General features: G+C 31.0%; 1 protein-coding gene and 1 long non-coding RNA gene across 2 annotated transcripts; both read right to left on the reverse strand.

Moving 5' to 3' along the window:
- Positions 1-3,501: 3,501 nt before the first annotated feature.
- Positions 3,502-6,708, reverse strand: LOC127844500 (uncharacterized). Its single transcript, XR_008032771.1, has 3 exons — positions 5,752-6,708; positions 5,177-5,334; positions 3,502-4,673 (listed from the first exon to the last, which is right to left on the reverse strand). It is a non-coding gene; the product is annotated as an uncharacterized LOC127844500 (long non-coding RNA).
- A 5,094-nt stretch (positions 6,709-11,802) lies between these two features.
- On the reverse strand, positions 11,803-18,170 carry LOC127846123 (deoxynucleoside triphosphate triphosphohydrolase SAMHD1-like). Its single transcript, XM_052377298.1, has 9 exons — positions 18,138-18,170; positions 17,420-17,580; positions 16,368-16,483; positions 15,790-15,860; positions 15,351-15,491; positions 14,846-14,899; positions 14,142-14,305; positions 13,667-13,758; positions 11,803-11,859 (listed from the first exon to the last, which is right to left on the reverse strand). Exons 1-7 carry the CDS (start codon positions 18,168-18,170, stop codon positions 14,240-14,242), a joined length of 642 nt encoding a protein of 213 aa, XP_052233258.1. The 3' UTR covers positions 11,803-11,859; positions 13,667-13,758; positions 14,142-14,239.
- Between the last annotated feature and the right edge of the window lie 4,700 nt (positions 18,171-22,870).

Below are 22,870 nucleotides of genomic sequence, written 5' to 3' on the forward strand. Positions count from 1 at the left end.
ATTACCCCAATCTATAAACAAGAGCAGGCAACTGTATCAAGCATTTTGTAAGAATTATGACCCTTTTTTATCTTAGTTACTGAGTATTTTGTTAAATTTTGTGTTTAGATCCACTTGACTTCTAAAGTATCAAAGCTATTGCTTTTCAAATATTTTCTTACTATCATGAGGGTACTGTACCTGCCAAGTTCAATTTGACCTCGACCTTTGAATGACCTTGACTGTGAAGGTCAAGAGTAAATTTTAGTTAAATTGCCATTACATCTTTATTAATGATCAGATTTTATTAATACTTTGACAAACAACACTTACCTGAATACCACAATGGATTCCACCTAAACAATACCCCATGCCCCAACCCAGAATCCCTGCCCCCCCTTTTTTATTTTTGAAAGATCATCTAATAAATGACCACACCCCACATTATATCCCCTCTCAACCCCTACCCAACCCAAAAATGAATATATTTTTTCTTTGAAACATGGTTAAAAAAATATATAAATATATGTATTTACTTTATTTTTGAAGGACCATCCAAACTTCCCACCCAAGCAATTGCAGTCAAACTTTAAATAAAATATTATTGGTTTGTTTTATGTCTTTACAAATGTCCAATATATTGTGGAAAATATACCTGAACTATTACCTTGACCTAATTGAATAATTTGAATATTACCCCATAATGGCTTACGTTATACTGTCAAGCACTCGAATAGTCGAGGGCGCTGTCCTCAGACAGCTCTTGTTGGGACAGTGCTTAAACCTAAATGAAAGTAAATGTTGTCCCCAACAATTCTGAATTTCTTTCCACTGGCAATGGAATCAATTAATTCAGTATTAAAATGTCCCGATATCTGATCCATTTTATACAACATGCCTGAATGGCTCAGAGTGACACCCAAAGGTTGAAGTCTGTCATACACCTACAACGATCAAACATTTTTGTCTATAATTCATTTGATTTTTTTTTAAATATTACCTTAAATAAATCAACTAAATGGGTTTGAAAAGCTAAACCAAACACATTTAGGTAATACTTCATATATTTCCATTTACCTGAAAGGCATTTTGTTAAGTGAAATTATATAAGGATACATTATATACAAATGTATATAGTGAATAATTCATAATTTTCAACATCTGTTTCAAGTCGGTGCGCTTAACTTACTATAGGAACAATGAGTTTAAAGGCTCATAGAAACATCACATTTCAGAAAGTTGTAGATTGAATTAGCCAATGAAAAATCTTATACTTGGTTTTGCTTCATTTTAGAAAAATTCCATTGGTTTTTCTTTACAATTTGGTCAAAAGGTGATTGTCATTAAATGTAAGTAATATTAAAACAAGATTGAAGCAATAACTTTCAGCTTTAACTAATTCAGTGTGTTTGGTTTTTGAAGTTCTATAATACTTTAAGGATAAATAACAAATAAACATAACCGAAGTATAAACAAATAACAACAAACTAACAGTCACAAGGTACATTTTTTTATTTCTTATTTATGACATCAGCTGTGTAGCAGAGCAATTTATCTTTTATAAGGCTGACCTTAAAGGGGCCTTTTCGTTTTGGTAAATTGAAAAAAAAAATGTTTCATATTCGCAAATTTTCGTTTTAGCAATGATATTTGTGAGGAAATAGTAATACTGAACATTTACCATGCTCTAAAATATTCATTATATGCATCTTTTGACAATTTGAAAACCTTGGAATTATAGAGCGTTGCAACGCGAAACGATTGAATAATTTGGAAAGTTCTGTTGTTGTCGTTTTAGTTTGGGAGACTAAGAGGATTGCTTATTTCATTAAAAAAAATACATCCGCTCATAGCATGAGCATGGTTGTTCGAGTGGTCTAGGCGGGAGACTTTTTACTCCAGGACCTCAGGGGTCAGTGGTTCGAGTCCATATGAGGCTTACTTTTTTCCTTTTTTTAATTGTATTCTTGCTGTTTTTTACTGGAGATTTTTAGGTCCAATGTTTGAATTTATATCCAACAACGCAACAGGAATCAGTTTGCGGACCTTAAAGGCTTAGGCAACCTCCAAATAGATATGGAGAATGGATCACGACAATAATTTACTATGTGTAACTAAATTATACATAACAAAACCCATATGGGAATGCATTTTAGATTTGAATTCAACATATTTTATAATATTTTAAAGTGTTTTTAATTATTTTTGCTTTTCCAGGTTCATATCTTCCATAGTTCAATGGTTTAATAAAATATAAACCAGATGAATGTTATTGGTTGAATTTTCATCTTGTGTATATTTTCAATTTCTCTTAATCACTAAATGTAGTGTATAAAAGTAATACTGTTTCACACAGAAAATTATGCTAACAGTTGTCACTGTATAAATAGCAGTATATATTGATTAATACCTTGACTTAAGACTGTTTTTAGTAAATGTATTATTTAAATCTATCAATTTTTATTTCAATTATTGTATATACTTAGATTCAACATTCTAAGTTTAATAATTTTGCATATTTTCACTGTGCATAATTATAGAGGTTCATTCTGTTTACATTGGACTGACAAGTAGGTCAGCCATCAGCTGATTGTACAGATGTATTTAAATATAGGTAAGGAATTTTCCCACGCACCTTGTAAATACTGTCTACACTAGTGGAGAGTGTACTAAAGTAATTTTCAATTGCTGGTATAGTCAAGGGGTTTACTATGGTAGGATGTTATTTAAATTTTTGTGTTCTATATTTAAAATGTCAGGAGCCATTTTTTTCCAACAGAGGGAGTATGTAACAGGGTATTCACTCTGACACTAATCCTTTTAACAATACTAACCCAATCAAGACTGAGAGAAGTTCAGTGTGAGAGATACTTTGTGATGTAAGAGTGAGTTTAATTACTAACAGTGCATGTTTTTATTGTGAGATGATTTCATAGTCATCTATATAATTTGAAATCATAACTCAAAATTTGGTCACTTGTTTGTAAAACCTTGTGAGAGGTAGTAGGCTTTTTTCCAATTGCCACTTTCTACAATAAGTCTTGAGGTCACTGGTGAGTGCTGTATTCTATGTTTATATAATTGTATTTTTTTGAATTGTAATTGCATTGTATTGCATAGTATTATGTATTACAAAGAATTATTTAAATTGTTATTATAATTGTCATTTGTTAATTATAACATGATTTTTATTCATGTTTCAGGCCATCATTTACATCATTTACACTTTATAGTATTAAAAGCTTGGACCGTAAAACCCAGGTTGCGTTATAAACTCAAACCCCGGCTACAGACAGGACCAATTATTTTTTTGCTTCTATATAAGGCTAAAAATTATTTATTAGTTAAGAATTACAAACCCTGAGAATCCTGCTGGGAAATTCACTTTTGACATCAAATTTAACACATTTTTACGTAAGGTATATTCATAAAATTTAAATGGTGTTCTAATTACATATAGAACTACAATTATTCAAAAATTGAAACGAAATGGACAAGAAATAAGAATGTTTTTTTGCAAGATTTGTAAACTTATTCCTGATTGTGTTAAGGGTAGAATTAAAACAAAAGGGCCATAATGGCCCTATATCGCTCACCTTAGTACAGGTAGCCAATATTTGTCAATGGCATAGTGACCTAGTTTTTGACCCCTGATGACCCGTCTTTGAACTTGACCTACAATTTCTCCAAACAATCATCATGACCAAGTTTCTCGATCTATGAGCAGAAAAAAAAACCAAAAGGGAGTTAAAAGAAGGACGGACAACAGACATTCATCGATCCTATGAGCTCATCTGAGCTCAGGTGAGCTAAAACATCAAAGACCTTAAGAGCCTGGGTCAGCGCTATTAAATAGATGTTCCAAAAGATTTATTTAATTTCCAAACAAAACATGTGTCATGAACAGTAACATAAACATTCAAATGCCCAATTTCACAAACTTGAGGTTAAGAAAATAGTACACAATTTAATGTTTAATACCGTTTTTTTTATCAAATTGCAAAAAACTATACATGTATATTGCTAATTTCTGGTTAAGAAAGATTTTTTTTAATACCTGGTATGTTTTTCACTGTATTTGTATTTAGATATTGTGAAATATTTAAAACATATAAAGATATATTTAAAATACATACATTGAATATTTTATAAAACAAACATTCATTCACAGCTGAGTTTGGCAACTCTTTAATGAAATTTTCTCTTGAGTTACTCATAAAATGATTAAGAAATAATATTTTTCTATCATGGTTTGTTGTCGAATAACCCATAGTAAGGAGTATAGATGCGTAGGAATTAAATCACGAGTGCGAAGCTAAAGTCATTGCGATTATCTTTTGAACTAACAAGTTGTAACGACAACTCCTGGTATCCTGTATTAATCAACATTCCAAACACAGCAGATATGACCAGTATTAGTCTCTGAACAGATTTTGTATTCCCTATCTTGGAGGTTGGTAGAGACACAGCCAAGAGAACATCAGCTAGCAGTGGCTGCTGCTCTAATAGTTCATCAATGAGTTCATGCCATTTAAATTCAGCCAGGTCACAGAAATCCTTTTGGGCTAAAACACTGTCCTTGTTGTAGCATTCTTTTGCTGCATATTCAATTTCATTTAAAAGTTTTACAACTATACTTCATCTCAATGAAGAAGACAATATATGCCTTGCAACTTCTCTTGGAGAGCTGGAACCTGATTGAAGCAAAAAAAAAGTAAAATAAAAAAACAAAACAGAAATAATAATATATGATAATATTGCTTGATAATTTTTTTTTCTTTAAAAGAAATGACAATATAATGTTATTTTAACAAACATAAATAATCTATGTTTCTATATCATAGACGTCTTAAAAAGTGTTTAATACATTATTAGTAGTCATTTCAAAAAATTATTTGTTTAAATTGACAAAAAATTAGTCATATATTTTACAAAAACAAAATATCTGATTGATAGCCGTCTTAGATTTTTTATTTTATAAAATCACCCACCCCTTTACTACATTTATCATCTCCCACTGTTTCTGTTGTGTACATATGTACAGCTTATGACATATGGTAATGATTGTTTTCTAAATTCAATTTAACAAGCATGGTTCATATGACATTGTATCATACCTGAATATAAAATTGAGTGCTCTGCCAGCAAAATAAGGAAAATATACTAATGTTATTACTGCTTAAGAATCATTATGTACCTGTTCTGTTTTTTTCCACCAAACATGTTGTTCATGGCAATTGCACAGTTGTTCCAGAAACTGTTTTCTGACTCGCCATCTTTTCGTAATTTCTGACTGTATTCTTTCAGAAAAGATTTCTCTTCGATGGACCATTTGTTGTGTCTGTTTTTTTCATCCTAGATCAGTGATGAAACATGAAAATTTGAGTGTTTAATGGCAAAGCTTGAAAAAGGATTGATGGGCTTGTGCCAAAATAGTTTATATGAATGAAGAGTGGTTTATTTGATCTTTGAATTAAAATTTTAGCCCATGTCCTAATGCAAAGAACTTAATATTAATGGCAAAAATATAATATACACACAACAAGACAGTGTTCTATTAAGTAAGCCTATGTTTAACAAATATTAAATCCATAGTATATATACCAAATGTTGGTACTTAATAAGTGATATATACCAAATTCTGGTACTTAAAAAGTGATATATTGTGTTTTCAACAAATTTTACAATTGGTTGAAGAGATTTCACAATTATAAAAATATAATTGAATTATTATAGAAAAGAAAGTTGTACTAGAAAGTGAAAAATAATCACCAGTTTAATCCTTTTATGTTCATGTTTAGGTGTTTTTCTTGTGGGAGTTGATATTGCCCTCTTGCTTCCTCGTTTATGCGGGGTACTTGAGTTTTTTGGGCACAGGCACTGTATGTGTTATCTGGGCCAGACTTACACTCAATTACTTGGAACCAAGTATGATCCATCTGAAATATGATTAATGATTTGAATTATGAATTATGAATAACTTTTTCTTGATACCCACGAACCATTTTTAATGGAGTTTAGAAAAGATATTTAGAAGCATTTTGCTAATCAGGGAAAAGCAGGTCTGAAATTCTGACTGTGGTGAACCTGGAAAAAGGCATGAATACATAAAAATGCATTCCTACTGTTAATCAAAGATAACCACACCGCAATGCTTTCATATTTGTCACACTACTCAAAAATACATCACAAATACAGTATGTTACAAATTTACTATAACATGCGAAATTAAACTATCTGTGTACTTGTCCGAAACATACTCAGGTTATGGAACATTAATTAACTCTAATATGCGGAAGAACTCGAAAAAAAAAGAAGAACGTTTACTGAATGAAATATATGCATTTCGATTGAAAAATGAATGATACCCCGACGAGCCACATTTGTAAATATTTGGTTAACTCACCATTATCATCGCGTCGACCATGATTCCGCCAATGCCAGGCTTCTATTTGTTTACAGTGGAAGCTGGGAACCAGCGTACAGAATATTTACACATGTTACGCACAATTCGATTGGCTGACTAACTCGTGGCCACGAGTTAGCTATGTCGGGATCTCGAGATGACGAAAATGCTCTCCTCTTTTATTTAATGCACTCTGCCTTTTTTTCTGCACCGCTCTTTATTTAATTGTACGCCGCTTTTATTTAGTTTTGCACTCCTCTTTTTTCTATCTACTGGCCACGACATAGCTAACTCGTGGCCACGAGATAGAAAAAAGAGGAGAGCAATTTAAAACAAGAGAAGCACCGCTCTTTTTTTAATTGCACGCCGCTTTTATTTAGTTTTGCACTCCTCTTTTTCTAGAAAAAAAGAGGAGAGCAATTTAAAAAAAGAGAAGTAAATGTCACCTCTATGCCACCGTACAAACGCTAACGCTATGTCATTTACATAAAAAGAAAAATACCATACGAATGTGATCAAATATAACCCAGTAAAATATTACCCAGTAAAAATATCATTTGATGCTAATATTCAATTGTTTAAAATATATCAATAGGAAGAAATATCGAACTTTTGGCGACAAATTTGTAAAAATTGTTATCTTTTCCATATAGCTCTGGAGATGACGAACGGGTTTTCTATTTTCCTTTTTCGTACTGATTATAAATCTTTAAGTATGTAAAGATTTGCATATTGTTTATTTGTTGTTTAATTGTAAAATATGTTCCGTATTTCTACTATAAACTTTTACGTGATACCTAAACAAATCAATTTACATTCCTATATTGTTGATGGTTTACTATTTTCCATGAGTATTGTTTAAAAATAAATAGTTCATTGAGCACTTGTATTGAAATTCAGTGTTATTGTTTTTTGTGTGTATTAATGCTTTATACAGGGAAATGACGTGTAGCCATGGGTTATTTTGCAATTATTAACCTTCTGTTCGTTCTAGTAAATTTGGTCCCTGAAAAAAACTTTACATTTTTTGTTGTATTTTGTAGCTTTAGATGATACGAAATCTGACATGAAATGTTTTTTTTACAAGTGTTCACTTCAGCAGTGACTTGATAAATAAATTTATACACACTTTTTGTTTGTCGGATAAAATATTAAGTTCATATATTATAACATGTAATCGTAGGCTAGAAAAAACATGTATACAACTTTGAGTATGATAACATCCTCAAAAAGTAAAAGAAATATTACAACTAGAAGTAAAGTTATTTCACTAATGAATATACAATTTTAATGAAGCATACTGGTATAAAGTGGTTTTGTTTACCATTGTTGTTATTGTGATTTTGTAATTGTTGTTTTGTTGTTGTTACAGTTGTGGCTGTTAACTTGGTTGTAGTTGTCTACTTATTTAAACAAACTCCTTTCCACACGCAGCTGTGTTATTTACATAAATAGTTTAACAATATCATAAGCTTGTGAGTATGTGCTACCTTATTGTATCTTTATGCTTATATTTTTATGCTAACGAAGAGCTAACCTAGTGTAATGTTCGTAAATTTTTGCAATTGTGTTGATGTTATTTGAAGGCTGTCAGCAATTGTACTATCTTATTTTTGTAAAATATGTTAAACTATTTTTGCTAGCGTTATTGAGCTAATTTAGCTGGAGGTTTGAATTTATGATGCATTAACGCACATTTTCAAAATATAGTTCATACATTTGGGCACTTTACTTTACATACTTATTTATACATGCTGTTACAAAAAAGAAATGAATATATTTTCGACATAAACTATATATAGAAATACAGTTATGAACATTATTACTTATTGCAGGTAATGAGCATAATCAAAGACCTAATTGTTTGCTTTCATGGTCCATGAATTGCAATAACTTAGCTTAAATTACCTTGACTACTGAGTAATGTCGATCATTACGCGCATACTTCAGCAGTGACTTGATAAATAAATTTATACACACTTTTTGTTTGTCGGATAAAATATTAAGTTCATATATTATAACATGTAATCGTAGGCTAGAAAAAACATGTATACAACTTTGAGTATGATAACATCCTCAAAAAGTAAAAGAAATATTACAACTAGAAGTAAAGTTATTTCACTAATGAATATACAATTTCAATGAAGCATACTGGTATAAAGTGGTTTTGTTTACCATTGTTGTTATTGTGATTTTGTAATTGTTGTTTTGTTGTTGTTACAGTTGTGGCTGTTAACTTGGTTGTAGTTGTCTACTTATTTAAACAAACTCATTTCCACACGCAGCTGTGTTATTTACATAAATAGTTTAACAATATCATAAGCTTGTGAGTATGTGCTACCTTATTGTATCTTTATGCTTATATTTTCATGCTAACGAAGAGCTAACCTAGTGTACTGTTCGTAAATTTTTGCAATTGTGTTGATGTTATTTGAAGGCTGTCAGCAATTGTACTATCTTATTTTTGTAAAATATGTTAAACTATTTTTGCTAGCGTTATTGAGCTAATTTAGCTGGAGGTTTGAATTTATGATGCATTAACGCACATTTTCAAAATATAGTTCATACATTTGGGCACTTTACTTTACATACTTATTTATACATGCTGTTACAAAAAAGAAATGAATATATTTTCGACATAAACTATATATAGAAATACAGTTATGAACATTATTACTTATTGCAGGTAATGAGCATAATCAAAGACCTAATTGTTTGCTTTCATGGTCCATGAATTGCAATAACTTAGCTTAAATTACCTTGACTACTGAGTAATGTCGATCATTACGCGCAATAAATGCTTGCTGACATCCCGTTCTGGTGTTATTTTGATGTTCATGAGGGGTAAAATACAATTTATATACTAATCTCAAGTAGACGATGCGTAATCTAATGGGTTTAACTTCTATTTATAAAATATTATCACACTTGGCTAAGGATGTATAATCGTATTTGAACTGCTATTGAGTTTATTGTACTGATTGTTACTGTTTTTGATATTCCTGACGAAATCATTTACGCGTAGGTTTTTGCGAATTGCTAATATGTAAGTTTCTGGTTATTTTAATATACATGCAGCACAGTGATTTTTTTTGCTTTAATTTGTTACAGCCTGTGCCTTTTGAATTGGGAAAATTAGCGCGATTAACCGTGAAATTGGGAAAAATAGCGCGATAAACCATGAAATTGGGAAAAATGAAGCATTATAAATAGGATTATAAGTAACATAAGTGTTATTGTTTTTAAGTGCATGTTCAGGGAGTTTTCTAGAAAAGGAGTCTGGTCAAATTGGTTTTTTTTTAATCAATAAAAGTGGCAAGTTTGGGAATGATTTATGGACAAAAATGACCAAATTCAAGTTATATATTTTGTAAGATGTTTAAAAAAAATAAAGTTGAGACCTAGATTTAAGAAATCATAATAATTATATGAGACTTCTTTCTAAAAAAAAAAAAAAAAAAATTAACTATGTAAGCCTCTGAGTATAAGCATTCTGAATTTCGACACCAACAAGATGCACGTGTTATATACGACTACTTACAATCTCGTCGTTACTGACCAATGCCTTTTCAAATGCGTCTTTTATTATACCACAGGAATAGTCATCAGTCTTTTTCGAATAAATACGGATGAGCTCCTCGTTGAAACGTTCTGGGAGAAACATCTTTATCTGAACAGGTTAGAATTGTCAATAAGAGCATCGACGTATAGTGTTATTTAATATTGTTTGATGATACAAATATATTTATCAAATATTTTCGATCTACTTGTGTTATCTTAAGGGAAATAACTCGTACAGTACTGATATAAGCGAATGCGGAAATCATATATGTATAAGAATATCGAGATGAACATTACACAATTTTTACCTCCCTTTTGGGATTAACGGTCTGTTACAAGTTTTTCTTGTTTTATATTAACCCGTATATTTTTTTTGGCTTCTTAGAGGTTTTTACGTATTGTTTATAGTCCCAAAATCTAGAATCACCTGATTAAGAATGCTTTAAATTATATAAAATAACACATAATGTTTGAATCGCCTATCATGCCGTCGAGCATAATTGTGGCAGATATATGATCAGGCTATGATCGGAACCATTCACGTCATATGCGCAGATGTTTTATCGGTATTATACCTCTTCGTCTTTAGCTGTATTGAGATCATATTTGCTGTATAAACGCACATTGAGCACCGGGTTGTGAGCCTGCATTCCATAGTCTAGACGAACACGCTGAAGGCATTAGTAAAATACGGACAGTAATGGATTCTCTTTCTCCTTGTAAGGTATAAGTCATTTTATTGTTAAACGTTTCCCTAAATTATTCCCTAACAAATTAAATTGGAATATATAGTATCGACCTGATAATAAAATTTGAATGCATCTTTTATTATATAAATTAATTAAAACAAAACCGTAAGAATGTAAGTAAAATTTCTGTTTCCATAATCCGTCTCGGCTACATTAATTAGAGGATCGCGTGAAATGCTATAAGCGAATCACTTGAACGAAACACCCCTAACTTACGCTACATACACACTTTAATGGATAGTGTAATATAGTCTGAAAGTCCTTCTAGTAGTAAAGCTGTATATTGCCTCTGCGCATTTTTGACACTTGCTGTTGGTAATTTATTGATGTGATGTAAAAGAAAAAGTAACGGCTTTTACCTGTATGACAAGATCGTTTGTAGTAACAGATACAGATGATGGTATGAACTGTGCGATCAAAGCTGTAGTTATGCGGTTAAATGCCTAGAATAAATCGATCATGTTTGTAACAAATAGCTGATACAGTTAAATGCGTATTTAAGATACATACACATACTTTATTAGTTTTAACAAATAGTGTGTGACTTACATCTAAGTAACACATTTAGGTCAAAGATCATTTATTCGTCCTACATGTAGAGAAATGCAATGGGTCATAAAATAACTTTCGAATCAAAATTTTAAACGTACCTGCAATTCAGTATTAAATTTTGGTTGCTTTTCCGCGACAAATTTGTACAATTTTCGAGAAATAGTGTTCCGTAACAAATTTGCTGGTTCTGAGAGTTCCTTTTTAGGTGAACACAGTATAAGATTGATAATGTCGTCTGTTAAATTGCTGAAGGCCCTTATTGCATGGATGGTTTCATGCAACTTCAGTTGTTTTCTAAAATCATATTAAAAGTTTCATATTACGTTCGTTATTTTTTTTATATGTAAATGCTAATGCAATTCGTTATGGCTGTCAAATTACATTAAAGTGGGTTTTAAATTATTTGTGTTGGCTTTAATAAAAATGACCAGGAAAACAAATACATACCGATATTAGATAAAGCACTTAAGCCTAAATCTGTGCAGGCTATATTACACTGTTATCTGCCTATTATATTTTTATCAGAAAGGAGAACAGTATCATGATGTAACTTACCCATCTATTCCTTCAAATGTGACGTGGTCATTTGCTTTCACCAACGCTTCCACGATCCTTAATACAAAATATAATAAACGTTTTCTGTATAATAATAATCAAACCTAGACATGTATTGGAAGGACACAGATGACTACGCCATATTTCTCTTTGCACATAAACGATTGTTGTTTGCCATAAATACTACGAACAGTATTTAAGCAACAGTCATGTGTAACTGTTGCTAAAATTAAAGCCTATTTGACAAGTACGACATGGACCTTTATGAAAGCATCATAGTTCGTACATGTATCATGTATTATTGATACGATGACAAAACAATTCCGATTAACAATAACGACAAATAACTCACAGACTAAGCGTGAATTTAAGTGTTTATTGTGCCATTGATTATGATTTTTAAAGCAATTGCGACAAAAAAGAAGATTATATGTGCTTTTTAATTTCGCAACTCATAATTGACGACAAAGTTATAATCAATACAAAGAATATGCACGCACTCCAAGGGCCGAAAGTGACCGTGGCCTTTAAGCAAACGATCTGGCTTTAGCACTCACTACGTTGTTTTGATATGAAGCCCATTTTTGCAAATTAATTGTGATATCCAAATATGCGAAAACCAAGTAATGGACCGGCCACAAAAGTGTTCTCTTACAACAAACATATTAGGAATATTCAACAAATATAAGTGTCGAACGTGATCTTGATCATGAAGTGAGAAGCATCGCATTGCATGTTGCACGTTTTACTGATATGATGATCATTTGTGCTAATGTACTGCACAATCCCATCACAGACAAGTAAGCTGTGGGTTGGACATGAACATGTACTTTAATAATATGCGTATAAATAATATGCAAACATTTAATGTTTTCATTTGGAATCTTGAATTAAGAACGAGCAACATATTTTCTTTTGAAATCAGAACGTCGTCTTCATTTAATGGTCATTCGGTTCAATTTATTTTGAAATCCCGTAATTAGTGACAAAGTTGTAAGCCTGTCACGAGCATGTACTTTGGCTGTATACATTCAATGAATATGCGAACATGCCAAAGTGTCCACGTTGACCTTGCAATTGAAGCTAAATACATAGTATTTTAGTACACGCACATGTCTTGACATGATGATCATTAAAACCAATTATATCAAAAGCATATAGTGCCTGAAAAAGTTGTTGGCCTGAATCGAATATGTATCTTAACGTTATACATGAAGTAATACGCACACAATCCAAGTATTCACTGTGGCCGTTACGTTAAAGCGAGTGGAAATGTTGTGGAACAAGACATATCTTCAAGATATGATGCAATTTGTGAAATTTATTATGAAATCCTATAATGGACGAATGAGCCGCCCTAAAACATGAACTTTCACAATTTACATAGAAGTTAAAACACCACCTAGTTGTCCACCTAGACCTTGACCTTAAAATGAGCGACATGGTTTTGCAAGCGATTAGTCGAATTGACACGTTGATGTTGTGTGCAAATTTATTCCTAAATCTCATTATTTTAAATAAAGGTATGAGTCGGGCGCTAAATGTACAACACAAACACACACATACAATAAATACACGAATATACACATTAACGCATTCACTGACTGTAATAAAACTATATGTCAATCCACAATTCTAATGGCGGAAGCGTAAAGAAGCGTTGTTAAATAACGAACATGGTCTAATTAGAAGACACGTGTTTTATTTAACTTTTAATTAGCAATACCAGTCTAGACTATTCTGATATTAAAAATACCATGTATATATGTAAAAACATGAAATGTAAATTTTGTATACTCTAAAAACTATTACTCCACATTTGATTAGCCTCCCTTTAACCTCAATAGTAAACGCCATAGCTTACATTTCACCAATGATGTACGATGTTTTGTGTTTATATGCCTTTCGATGAAGTTTTGCACGCATTGCGAACATGTCATAAAAGTTTCCGTTTTCCTGAAGAAAAAACACACAAACATTTTATTGATTTACGAAATGTTTACTTTAAAACATTTCGATGTATTTGTAAATGGTGTCAAATGTATCATTATTTCCTTGCAATCTATATTAAGTAATGGTATACGTATCCATGAAGAATGCGTAGATGGAATTAAAAATAACATAAAATGATTGCATAATGGTAATTCTTTTAAACCGCTTGTGATACATTTATTATCGTAAAATCCATTGTATACATTTATAGGAAAGAAACTGTCATCAGCGCTTTTCTCGTTATTTTCCTATTTGTTAAAAACGTTATTGCAAATGATACGTTATTCAAGAACCATATTGCATATTTGCTTCAACTAAATTTAAATTATGTACGGCTAATTACCTACCTTGTCTCGAAAACAAATCTGCAATTGGCCGTCAACTTTAATAGCACGTACAAACTTCAAGCAACGTTTGTATTCAAATGTTTTGCGAATTCCCAGCATTAGACAATCCCGTGCAAATAGTCCCATTTGTCAACATCGATACCATTTCTTTTATTTGAAACAATCTGCAAAAAATGGGATATTTATGGCTTCATTCATACAGTTTTATGCATATACGAAATAGCCAATATATTACCGACTTGTGTTGCTAAAATGATATCGCCTATATCCATAATTGTTTAATTTGAGCATCAACTGCAAGTATGACATTTCTGTTTCCATATTTCTGGTTACATATTGTTAGTTATGTCACGGGTGGTCTATCTTACAAATATTCAGCAAAATAAATCTTCATTTCAATTGGACGTTTTGCTCATGTTTTCCATGTAAAATATGTGTTTTTATCTATTTTTCATAATCCCTTTTTCTGACATTGAAGTTAAGTATGTCTAAAAAAAAAATGTCATAAAATAATCGTAAATAGAAATATCACTTACTCATTTAGGGAACTTTTTTATTAATATTTACATACAATTACGGCTGGTTTATTGATTTAACAATAGATAATCACATTTTACTAAATAATGAACGTCTCATATGTAATGCATTAATGATTAAATGTGTAAGAAAATTAAGGACATACCATGTGCACGTATAATAATTACCTTATAAAGAAACATTTTTCGTTCGTTTGGATATTTTTCTGGCCTTGTCGATTTCTGAAAAACATAATTACTTTTAAAAATACATGAATATTACATTTGATGACACCAGACTATGGACTAACGTCGCTTTATAATTAAATGTGTTAGTGCTTTTATCAATACATGTTTCCGAAGACAACATGTGTGATTGTTTCAAAATCATGCTCCTCATGCCCATCTAGCTAATTTGCAATCGATTTGGAAGCTATGCGGCTGCATGTGAGTTATAATGTCTTATGTATTAGACTTGTTATCGGTTGAACACATGTTGAGTAATTTACAATCAGTTTCATCATCTTTCGAAGTTTGTTATGTTCTAAAAATAGTGTATACAGTATCAAAACACATGATGAGATTTAAAAGTCATACTGTATGAAGTTAATGCAGAAAATCAATTATAAAAACGGATTTCATAATACATACCTATTTATTGTGTTACTTCAAAAACATTTATTAATGAATTTACCATTGATGCAACATCAGGTCGGGCAATGATTTCTCTAATGAATTCTCTGTCTCTCTCGGAAATATGATATTCTTCAAAATATTTTATCAAATTATTCTTTGTTATCAGGTAGTCAAACATCTTGACTGAATTTTCCTCATGCTAGATAAATATATATTTAAAATATAATCATACTTTCTATGTATGTCATATGCGTAATATATAAACAAGTAAGCGAAAGCTATACTCTGATGTCCTTTAATTGCTTTCTTCTTAAGGAAAATAGTTATACGCGTATACTTTTAACAATTTATTAAATTAAGTCAATTTATTTTAGTTTTAGTAATTTATGCTATTTGAAAATCATTGACTGACAGATACATGTTCATCTAAGGGACAAATATTGTGATAACTATAGCAATGATAAAAGAAATTAAGTTGAGAGTGTTATAACACCTACCGTCCATTTCAAATCTGGCCACATCTTCGGGAGAAAACTATATTGAAACAGATGTGAAAAAGGTCCATGACCTAAAATATATCAAAACGTCAAGTATTCGTTGATATTAAGTATGCCCTTTCTAATCAAACATTCTCTTAATAATTATGTACACACAATTTAACAGGGATCGTCATATTCACTTCCTGAATGATTTATTTGAATGCAAACAATTTTTTATAATGTTTGATCTTATTAAACATATACTGAGCTTATTGAATGCTCGCGGTTTGAAATTAGGAATGAAAAACCCCACATATATTGGCATAACATTCTTCCTATAGTCTTTAATTAGTTAAAATTGAATAATATATGCCAATTGCTATAACACGCCATTAACATAAACACGATTAGAAACGTGGTCAACGTTTAGAAAAATCAGGCTTATTTGTGTTATTTAATTGAACACATTATATTTTATCATGACGCCACAAATTGTATTTTTCAAAGGTTAACGTATTTAGTTTACGTTTAGCTTACAGTTACTCACAGTTATAACTTCAGTGTTTTATACGTAAAAAATATATTAAAACTTATACCCAAATCATGACATAATCCAGCAATCTCGAGACAGAGAACATCAGCATCGGTTATTTCAAGTTCAGGCTGATTATTCTGCAGTGTCTTCACAAGGCGACCAGCAAGATGACAAACGCTGGGTACAGAAAACATTAACATATAAACACAGTTAAACGCATGTGTTACAGCAGGAGGTCGTTCGTGTCAACGCTACAAGATCCTTTGTTAAAGGCAAGTAACCAAGTGACAAAATCTTTTCAAATTTCAGCGAAGTCTGATTATTATTTAATAGCTGTATTAAATGTTTAATTAAATAAGTGATTGTATGTAAACTAGTATATATACGAAGTGAATAACAGGTTACTTGCACATAATGACACAAAATCGCTACGGCGCTGCAATTTTAGCAAGAATGATAATGTTGTACGACGTTGGCATTCTACATATGACATCATGATGATTTGTGCTTAATAAATGTTTGTTGCTGGTTTGTTTATGTTTTTTTAATAAATATATTACATCTTGGAATCAAATGGTTCGTGTTGTTGAATCTGATTTGTTTTTACACAATATGATGACTCTACAGTTGATTCCGAGTAATCCAAGTTTTAAACACGTTAAGTGTTTGCAAAGGATAACGCTGAGTATTCCGAATTTGAAATTAAATGCTAATCTATACACCGACTATCTCCGGAATTATCGACAAGATAGATCTCGTGTCTAATCAACAAATCGTGCTTCATCAACTGCCTCCGGAACCATCGTAAGATAGATAGAATCGTCAATTCAAACTTTCGGCTTTCGGTTGATATCTTTTTTCATTAACTTTTTGTTTTGAGCATATATCCACAAAATATAAAAAATTGATGTCGATGGTAATAGGTATTGTGTTTGTTATAATGTATATGTTGCTTGAAATCGATTTTATAGACCAACTTGAGACTAAATTGTTTGTACATGAAATAAGGTTTTATCAGGAAGAACTTTTAGTTTTATGTACTCTTAAAAGCTCAAAGCATTCAAGAAGAACTATTTTTCTCCCGGATACACGAATCTGATTATAGTTGCTTACCCTAGTGAATGCTCAAATATGTTTTGAGCGGCCCCGGGGTACACGAAGTATACAGGGCCCAGCTGTTTGATAAAGCGCAGTCTCTGGAATTCCGGTGTGTCCATGATGTTCACACACAGCGGATGTATTGAAATGTGACCATGATCTGGGTCGTTTAAAATCTGCGTACATATAATATATAAAAGGCTGAAAACAAGTAAGATGAGCTTTAAATGTTTTATAATGTATTTTCAAGTAGAAAATGGATGACTTAAATAAAGAAACCCTTTTAAAATTTAACTTCCGGTTCCGGTGTAAACACATCAGATTATGAATCGCTCTCGTGAAAAAAATGTAATTTTTGTCTACAACTAAGTTAACCTCGCCCGAATCATAAAGCAGAACTATCTAATGGGTAAAGGTGATCTAACGTCCATTGTCTCTCCTACCAAAGATTCAAACAATCTTAATAAAACACAACCAAAACGGATTCGTGCTAACAAACGTAAAGTTGTCTCCCCTGATAACTTAAAACTTGATAAAAAGTCCAGATTAACTACGGACACTGAGTCTGAGTACGAATCGGAGAGTACTGAAGGGTCAAGTGTGGACTGGTTTTCACCTAATTACACATTTGAATCCCATATAGTCGTCCAAGCTCACAAAATGTCGAACAGCAGTACCCATGGTGATAACCTTGACTCAACGCTCGTTGATAAAAACTGTGCGAACACCCAACTGTCTCTGCAGACCCAGACTGCTCCTCAGCCATCAGTACATCTAACAGGTGCACATGACCATCACTATGTTATATCCCCTGAGAGGCAGATCCCACCATACATAACCTCTTCACCCACTATGCAGTCAACCCCCATACAGATGATGCCTCAGTCATACATAACCGACTTTGATCTGCAAAGAATCGTACACACCCTAAGAATCTCGCTCCGAGATGAAATCCGTGGGCTCGTCCAGGTATGTGTAGCCGAGCATGTAACCCCTCTGGTAAATGAACTCAGTGTACTTAAACAGTCTGTAACCACCTTAACCAATAAAATAGCTGATCTGGAACAAGACCTGGACAATGCCAATCAATATAGCAGGCGTCACTGTGTTATTGTTAGCAATGTGCCAGAAAATTCAGATGAATCCACCGATGATATCATCCTAAACATCGCAAAAGAGAGTGGATCCAACATTATTCTCTCAGAAATAGACAGGTCCCACAGAAATGGACCACCAAAAAGGAATGATGGAAAGCACAGGGATATTATAGTTAAATTTACAAACTATAAAGCCAAGTCAGAGTTCATAAAATCAAGAAAACAGCTGAGACTCAACAAAAGTTAAGTGTTCATCAATGAACAATTAACACCCATAAGAAGGGAAATTGCTTTCCATTGCAGGCAACTGAAAAACGCCCCCAGCTCTCCCATTTCGGATACATGGACATTTGATGGTAACATCTTTATTAAGCTGAAGAATCAGAACAAGAAAATCAAGATCACTTACATCCAGGAGCTGTCTAAATTTGGCAACAAGCAAGTATAACCGTACATGCAAGAGATAATTTCTAGTGTTGTATTGTCATGTAAATATAGCCTAAGTCAAGTTCTATATACCATAAAACACTTTGTTTATGAAGATCTTACCTTATAGTCTTTTCCACCCATATGAGAATCAAAAATTCATACTCTAACAAATAATTGAACAAATAAATAAGTAAAACAATTAACATTTTTATATGTGTACTATGCAACTGTGTGTGCTTTTGTACAAGTTGTGTCTAAGTGTATAATAGTGTGTATAATTTGTTATAAATATTTAAATACTTACTTGAACACATATATGAATTATAGTAACATATTGATTATAACTAGTCATACATATAAATACAAAACTACATAAAAAAGTTTTTTTAAAAACATATGTATATGTGTTCTATGCAATTGTGTGCTTTTGTGCAATATATGTTTATGTGTATGTGTACATAAATAAGTAAACAAAAATAACATATTTATATGTGTGCCATGCAACTGTGTGTGTTTTTGTAAAAGATATGTTCAATTGTATAATAGTGTGAATAATTTGTTATAAATATTCAAATACATAACTTAAAACATATATGAATCATGGTATCATATTTTTTATAACTATTCATACATATAAAGACATAACTAAATAAATAAGTTTTAAAAAAAACAACACATGCATATGTGTACTGTGCAAATGTGTGTGCTTTTGTACAAGATATGTTTATGTGTATGTGTAAATAAATAAGTAAAACTATATTCATATCTGTGCTATGAAAATGTGTGTGTTTTTGTACAAGATATGTTCATGCGTATAATAGTGTGTACAATTTGTATTTGATATAAATATTTAAATACATAACTTAACACATATATGAATCATGGTATCATATTCTTTATAACTAGTCATACATATATAAATACATAACTATATAAATAAGTAAAACAATACCACATGTATATGTGTACTATGCAAATGTGTGTGCTCTTGTACAAGATATGTACATGTTTATGTGTATGTGTACATAAATATGTTAAAAAATAATTATAAGTGTGCCATGCAAATGTATGTCAAAATTGTGTGTCTTTTTATTTTACTGTAGATCTATATAACTTAAACGGTATTCAAACTTGTTGTCACATGTTACACTAAGAGCTTCTCATATAATTAAAACAAATTTCTGTTGATCAATTGAAATTATCCATAGAATTACATTAATGCATAGAAACAAGTAATTTAAAATACATTATACCATAACCATAGTACACAATAATTTACACAATAAATAATTTAGAAGGTGCTGTATTCCAATAATTTGTGTAAGCAATTTCTAAAATTGTCTCTTTTTTCCTTTTTACTAAAATATACTGTGAATATACTGTGTGAATGCAATATGTGACATGCAAATTGTGTATATGTTATGAACAAATCCATAATAACTGTGTGTTTTACCATTAAAATGCCAATATGTGAAACCATGTTAAGTAAACTCATTCTACCATATACTCACTGACTTTTTACCTACAACAATGCAAATATTTGCCTATTTACTTACATAATGTGATTACTCCTACTCTAATATTTGTTACAAATGCCATCCAAATAATGTAAAAGTTATGTAAATTGTCAAAATTGTGTGTTGTTCTTATTGTATGTAACTTAAACTGTACCCATATTTCTTGTCATATCTTACATAAAGGGCTTCTTATATAATTAAAATAAATTTATGTTTAACAATAAAAATTACAAATAAAATAACATGAATGTGTCAAAACAAGTAATTAAAAAGACATAATACTAAAGCCATAGTACAAACTTTTTTACTGACTGTAAATAGTTTACAAGGTGCTGTTTTTTTTCATTAATTTGTGTGACCATTTAATAAAATGTTGTCTCATGTTGTTTTTTTCAAATATAATATGAATATACTGTGTAAATGCAATATATGACATGCAAATTATGTATATGTTAAAAACAAATCCATAATAACTGTGTGTTTTTCCATTGAAATGTCAATATGTGAAACCATGTTAAAGTAATGAAAATTGTTAAAATACCTTTTTTTTCTTCAATACCAACATAACTTTATAATGAAAATACATTTTAACATTGCCACATTGCATGTATATACCTATAAAATGTAAATGTGTACTCCATGAGGATCTATTTACAGTTTGAATTAAAAAAATAATATCAATAATAACACTTACATGTAAATGTATTATACCACAACCAGGTTTACTTCTTGCTTAAATAATGTTAATGTAGTTTTACACCCAATTTTCTAAATTAAACTGGTAAAAAACTGCTTATATTTATAAATTTCCTTTCCCTAAGGGGTTATCTACATAACTCATATGTTATCGGTACTCTAAAAAATACTATATTATTTCAAAATTATCAATGTAACTTCTAAAAGAAATCTTAATATGTTCTCATGTTAAGAAATTATTGTATAAGGATATATCTATTGTCAACCATCAAACAATACTGCTCTGCACTACACCTTTAATAGACTTGCTGATAGCATTATGCATACTGTATTTAAACTTTTCCTCAATCTGTTTGGATAATAAATTGCACCACTGCTTGGTTCATGCACAATATCATCCACATAATTGTTTTCATTGACACACACAATAAATCAAACTAAAATAAACCAAGAACCAATACACATGGCAGGTAACTTGTTTTTTTTACTTCATTGTTGACACTAGATATATCTGATCCATATATTTCTAAAATCAATCTGTGGATATGCACATCTTATAAAAAATGCAATCACAAACTTTGAACCCAATCCGATAAACACGATTATAAGCTAGCATCTTTACAAAAAATAAAATCACTACCTAATAAACAATTCAAATAATCTTGGACATTTCCGCTTTCCATTTCTAAGATCGTTTGATATTACTGTTCTTCTATTTCAAAAAAGCATTGACCCACTTCCATTCTCTTGTAACATTACAAGATTATGACAAAAGTGAGTCATCTAATTATTTCACTGCACACAATGAATAAAAAACAACTCAACACTGAAAATAGGTACTGATACTACAATAATTACATTCAAAATGTGCATAAATTAAAAACAAATTATTTATCAAATCTATTGAGTTGCCATCCACATTGACAAATATGTATCTTGCTTCTATAAGCCTGAGGTTATTAGATAATAAATGCTAATGGTGTACTGGAGTACATAACAAATGACACCATGTTATAAAATAATAATCTATGACCATGTTGTATAAAAATGGTGCATAAAAATGGTGCATATTAAAGTTGTGTTAGGTAAATGATGGTAATCAGTAGTTGACAACAAATGGTAATTATGAACATAGTATGTATATTATATGATAATTCTTTCATGGTGTATATGACACATGGTAATGTTGTACAAGTCACTCGACAATATGTTATGCATGCATGTTTCTGAATTGATTTCCCCAAGCATTTATTTTTTAACATAAAACTGGTAAATGTTTCAGATACTTCTTTTTAGTACATATTATTGGAATTTATATGTACCCAGTAAATTGTAATGATGTACAAGTCACTTAATAATTTGTTATGCATGTGTGTATTGATTGTGTATTTTCTTGCACTTATAGTTAAACATAATATAGGTGTTAACTTACTTAATAAATATTTAAGGTGTATATGATAAATGGATATGTTTTATAAGTCAATTTACAATATGTTATGCATGTGTGTATTGACTGTTTTCTATCAATCATATATGAACTTGAACAGTTCCTGGGTGACTGAGTTATCTTATTTTGTACAGCAGTTTAATTATTTGGTACCTATGTACTCTCTTGCACTTATACAGTTTAACCCCACATACTGGATGACCAATTTTATATTTGTACATCAACATAATTAATTGTTACTTGTGAAATCTCAACACTTACATATTTGAACACCAGTTAT

The sequence above is a fragment of the Dreissena polymorpha genome, chromosome 9, assembly GCF_020536995.1.
Source record: "Dreissena polymorpha isolate Duluth1 chromosome 9, UMN_Dpol_1.0, whole genome shotgun sequence".
In the NCBI taxonomy this organism is placed as follows: domain Eukaryota; kingdom Metazoa; phylum Mollusca; class Bivalvia; order Myida; family Dreissenidae; genus Dreissena; species Dreissena polymorpha.

Bases quoted from the DNA above. Each gene is read 5' to 3' on its own strand.
- LOC127846123 (XM_052377298.1), bottom strand. From the start codon at position 18,170: ATGGCTGAGGAGCAGTCTGGGTCTGCAGAGACA. The intron at 17,581-18,137 runs GTTGGGTGTTCG...ATATGTACGCAG, and splicing joins AGTCTGGGTCTGCAGAGACA to ATTTTAAACGACCCAGATCA. The intron at 16,484-17,419 runs GTAAGCAACTAT...TTCTGTACCCAG, and splicing joins ATATTTGAGCATTCACTAGG to CGTTTGTCATCTTGCTGGTC.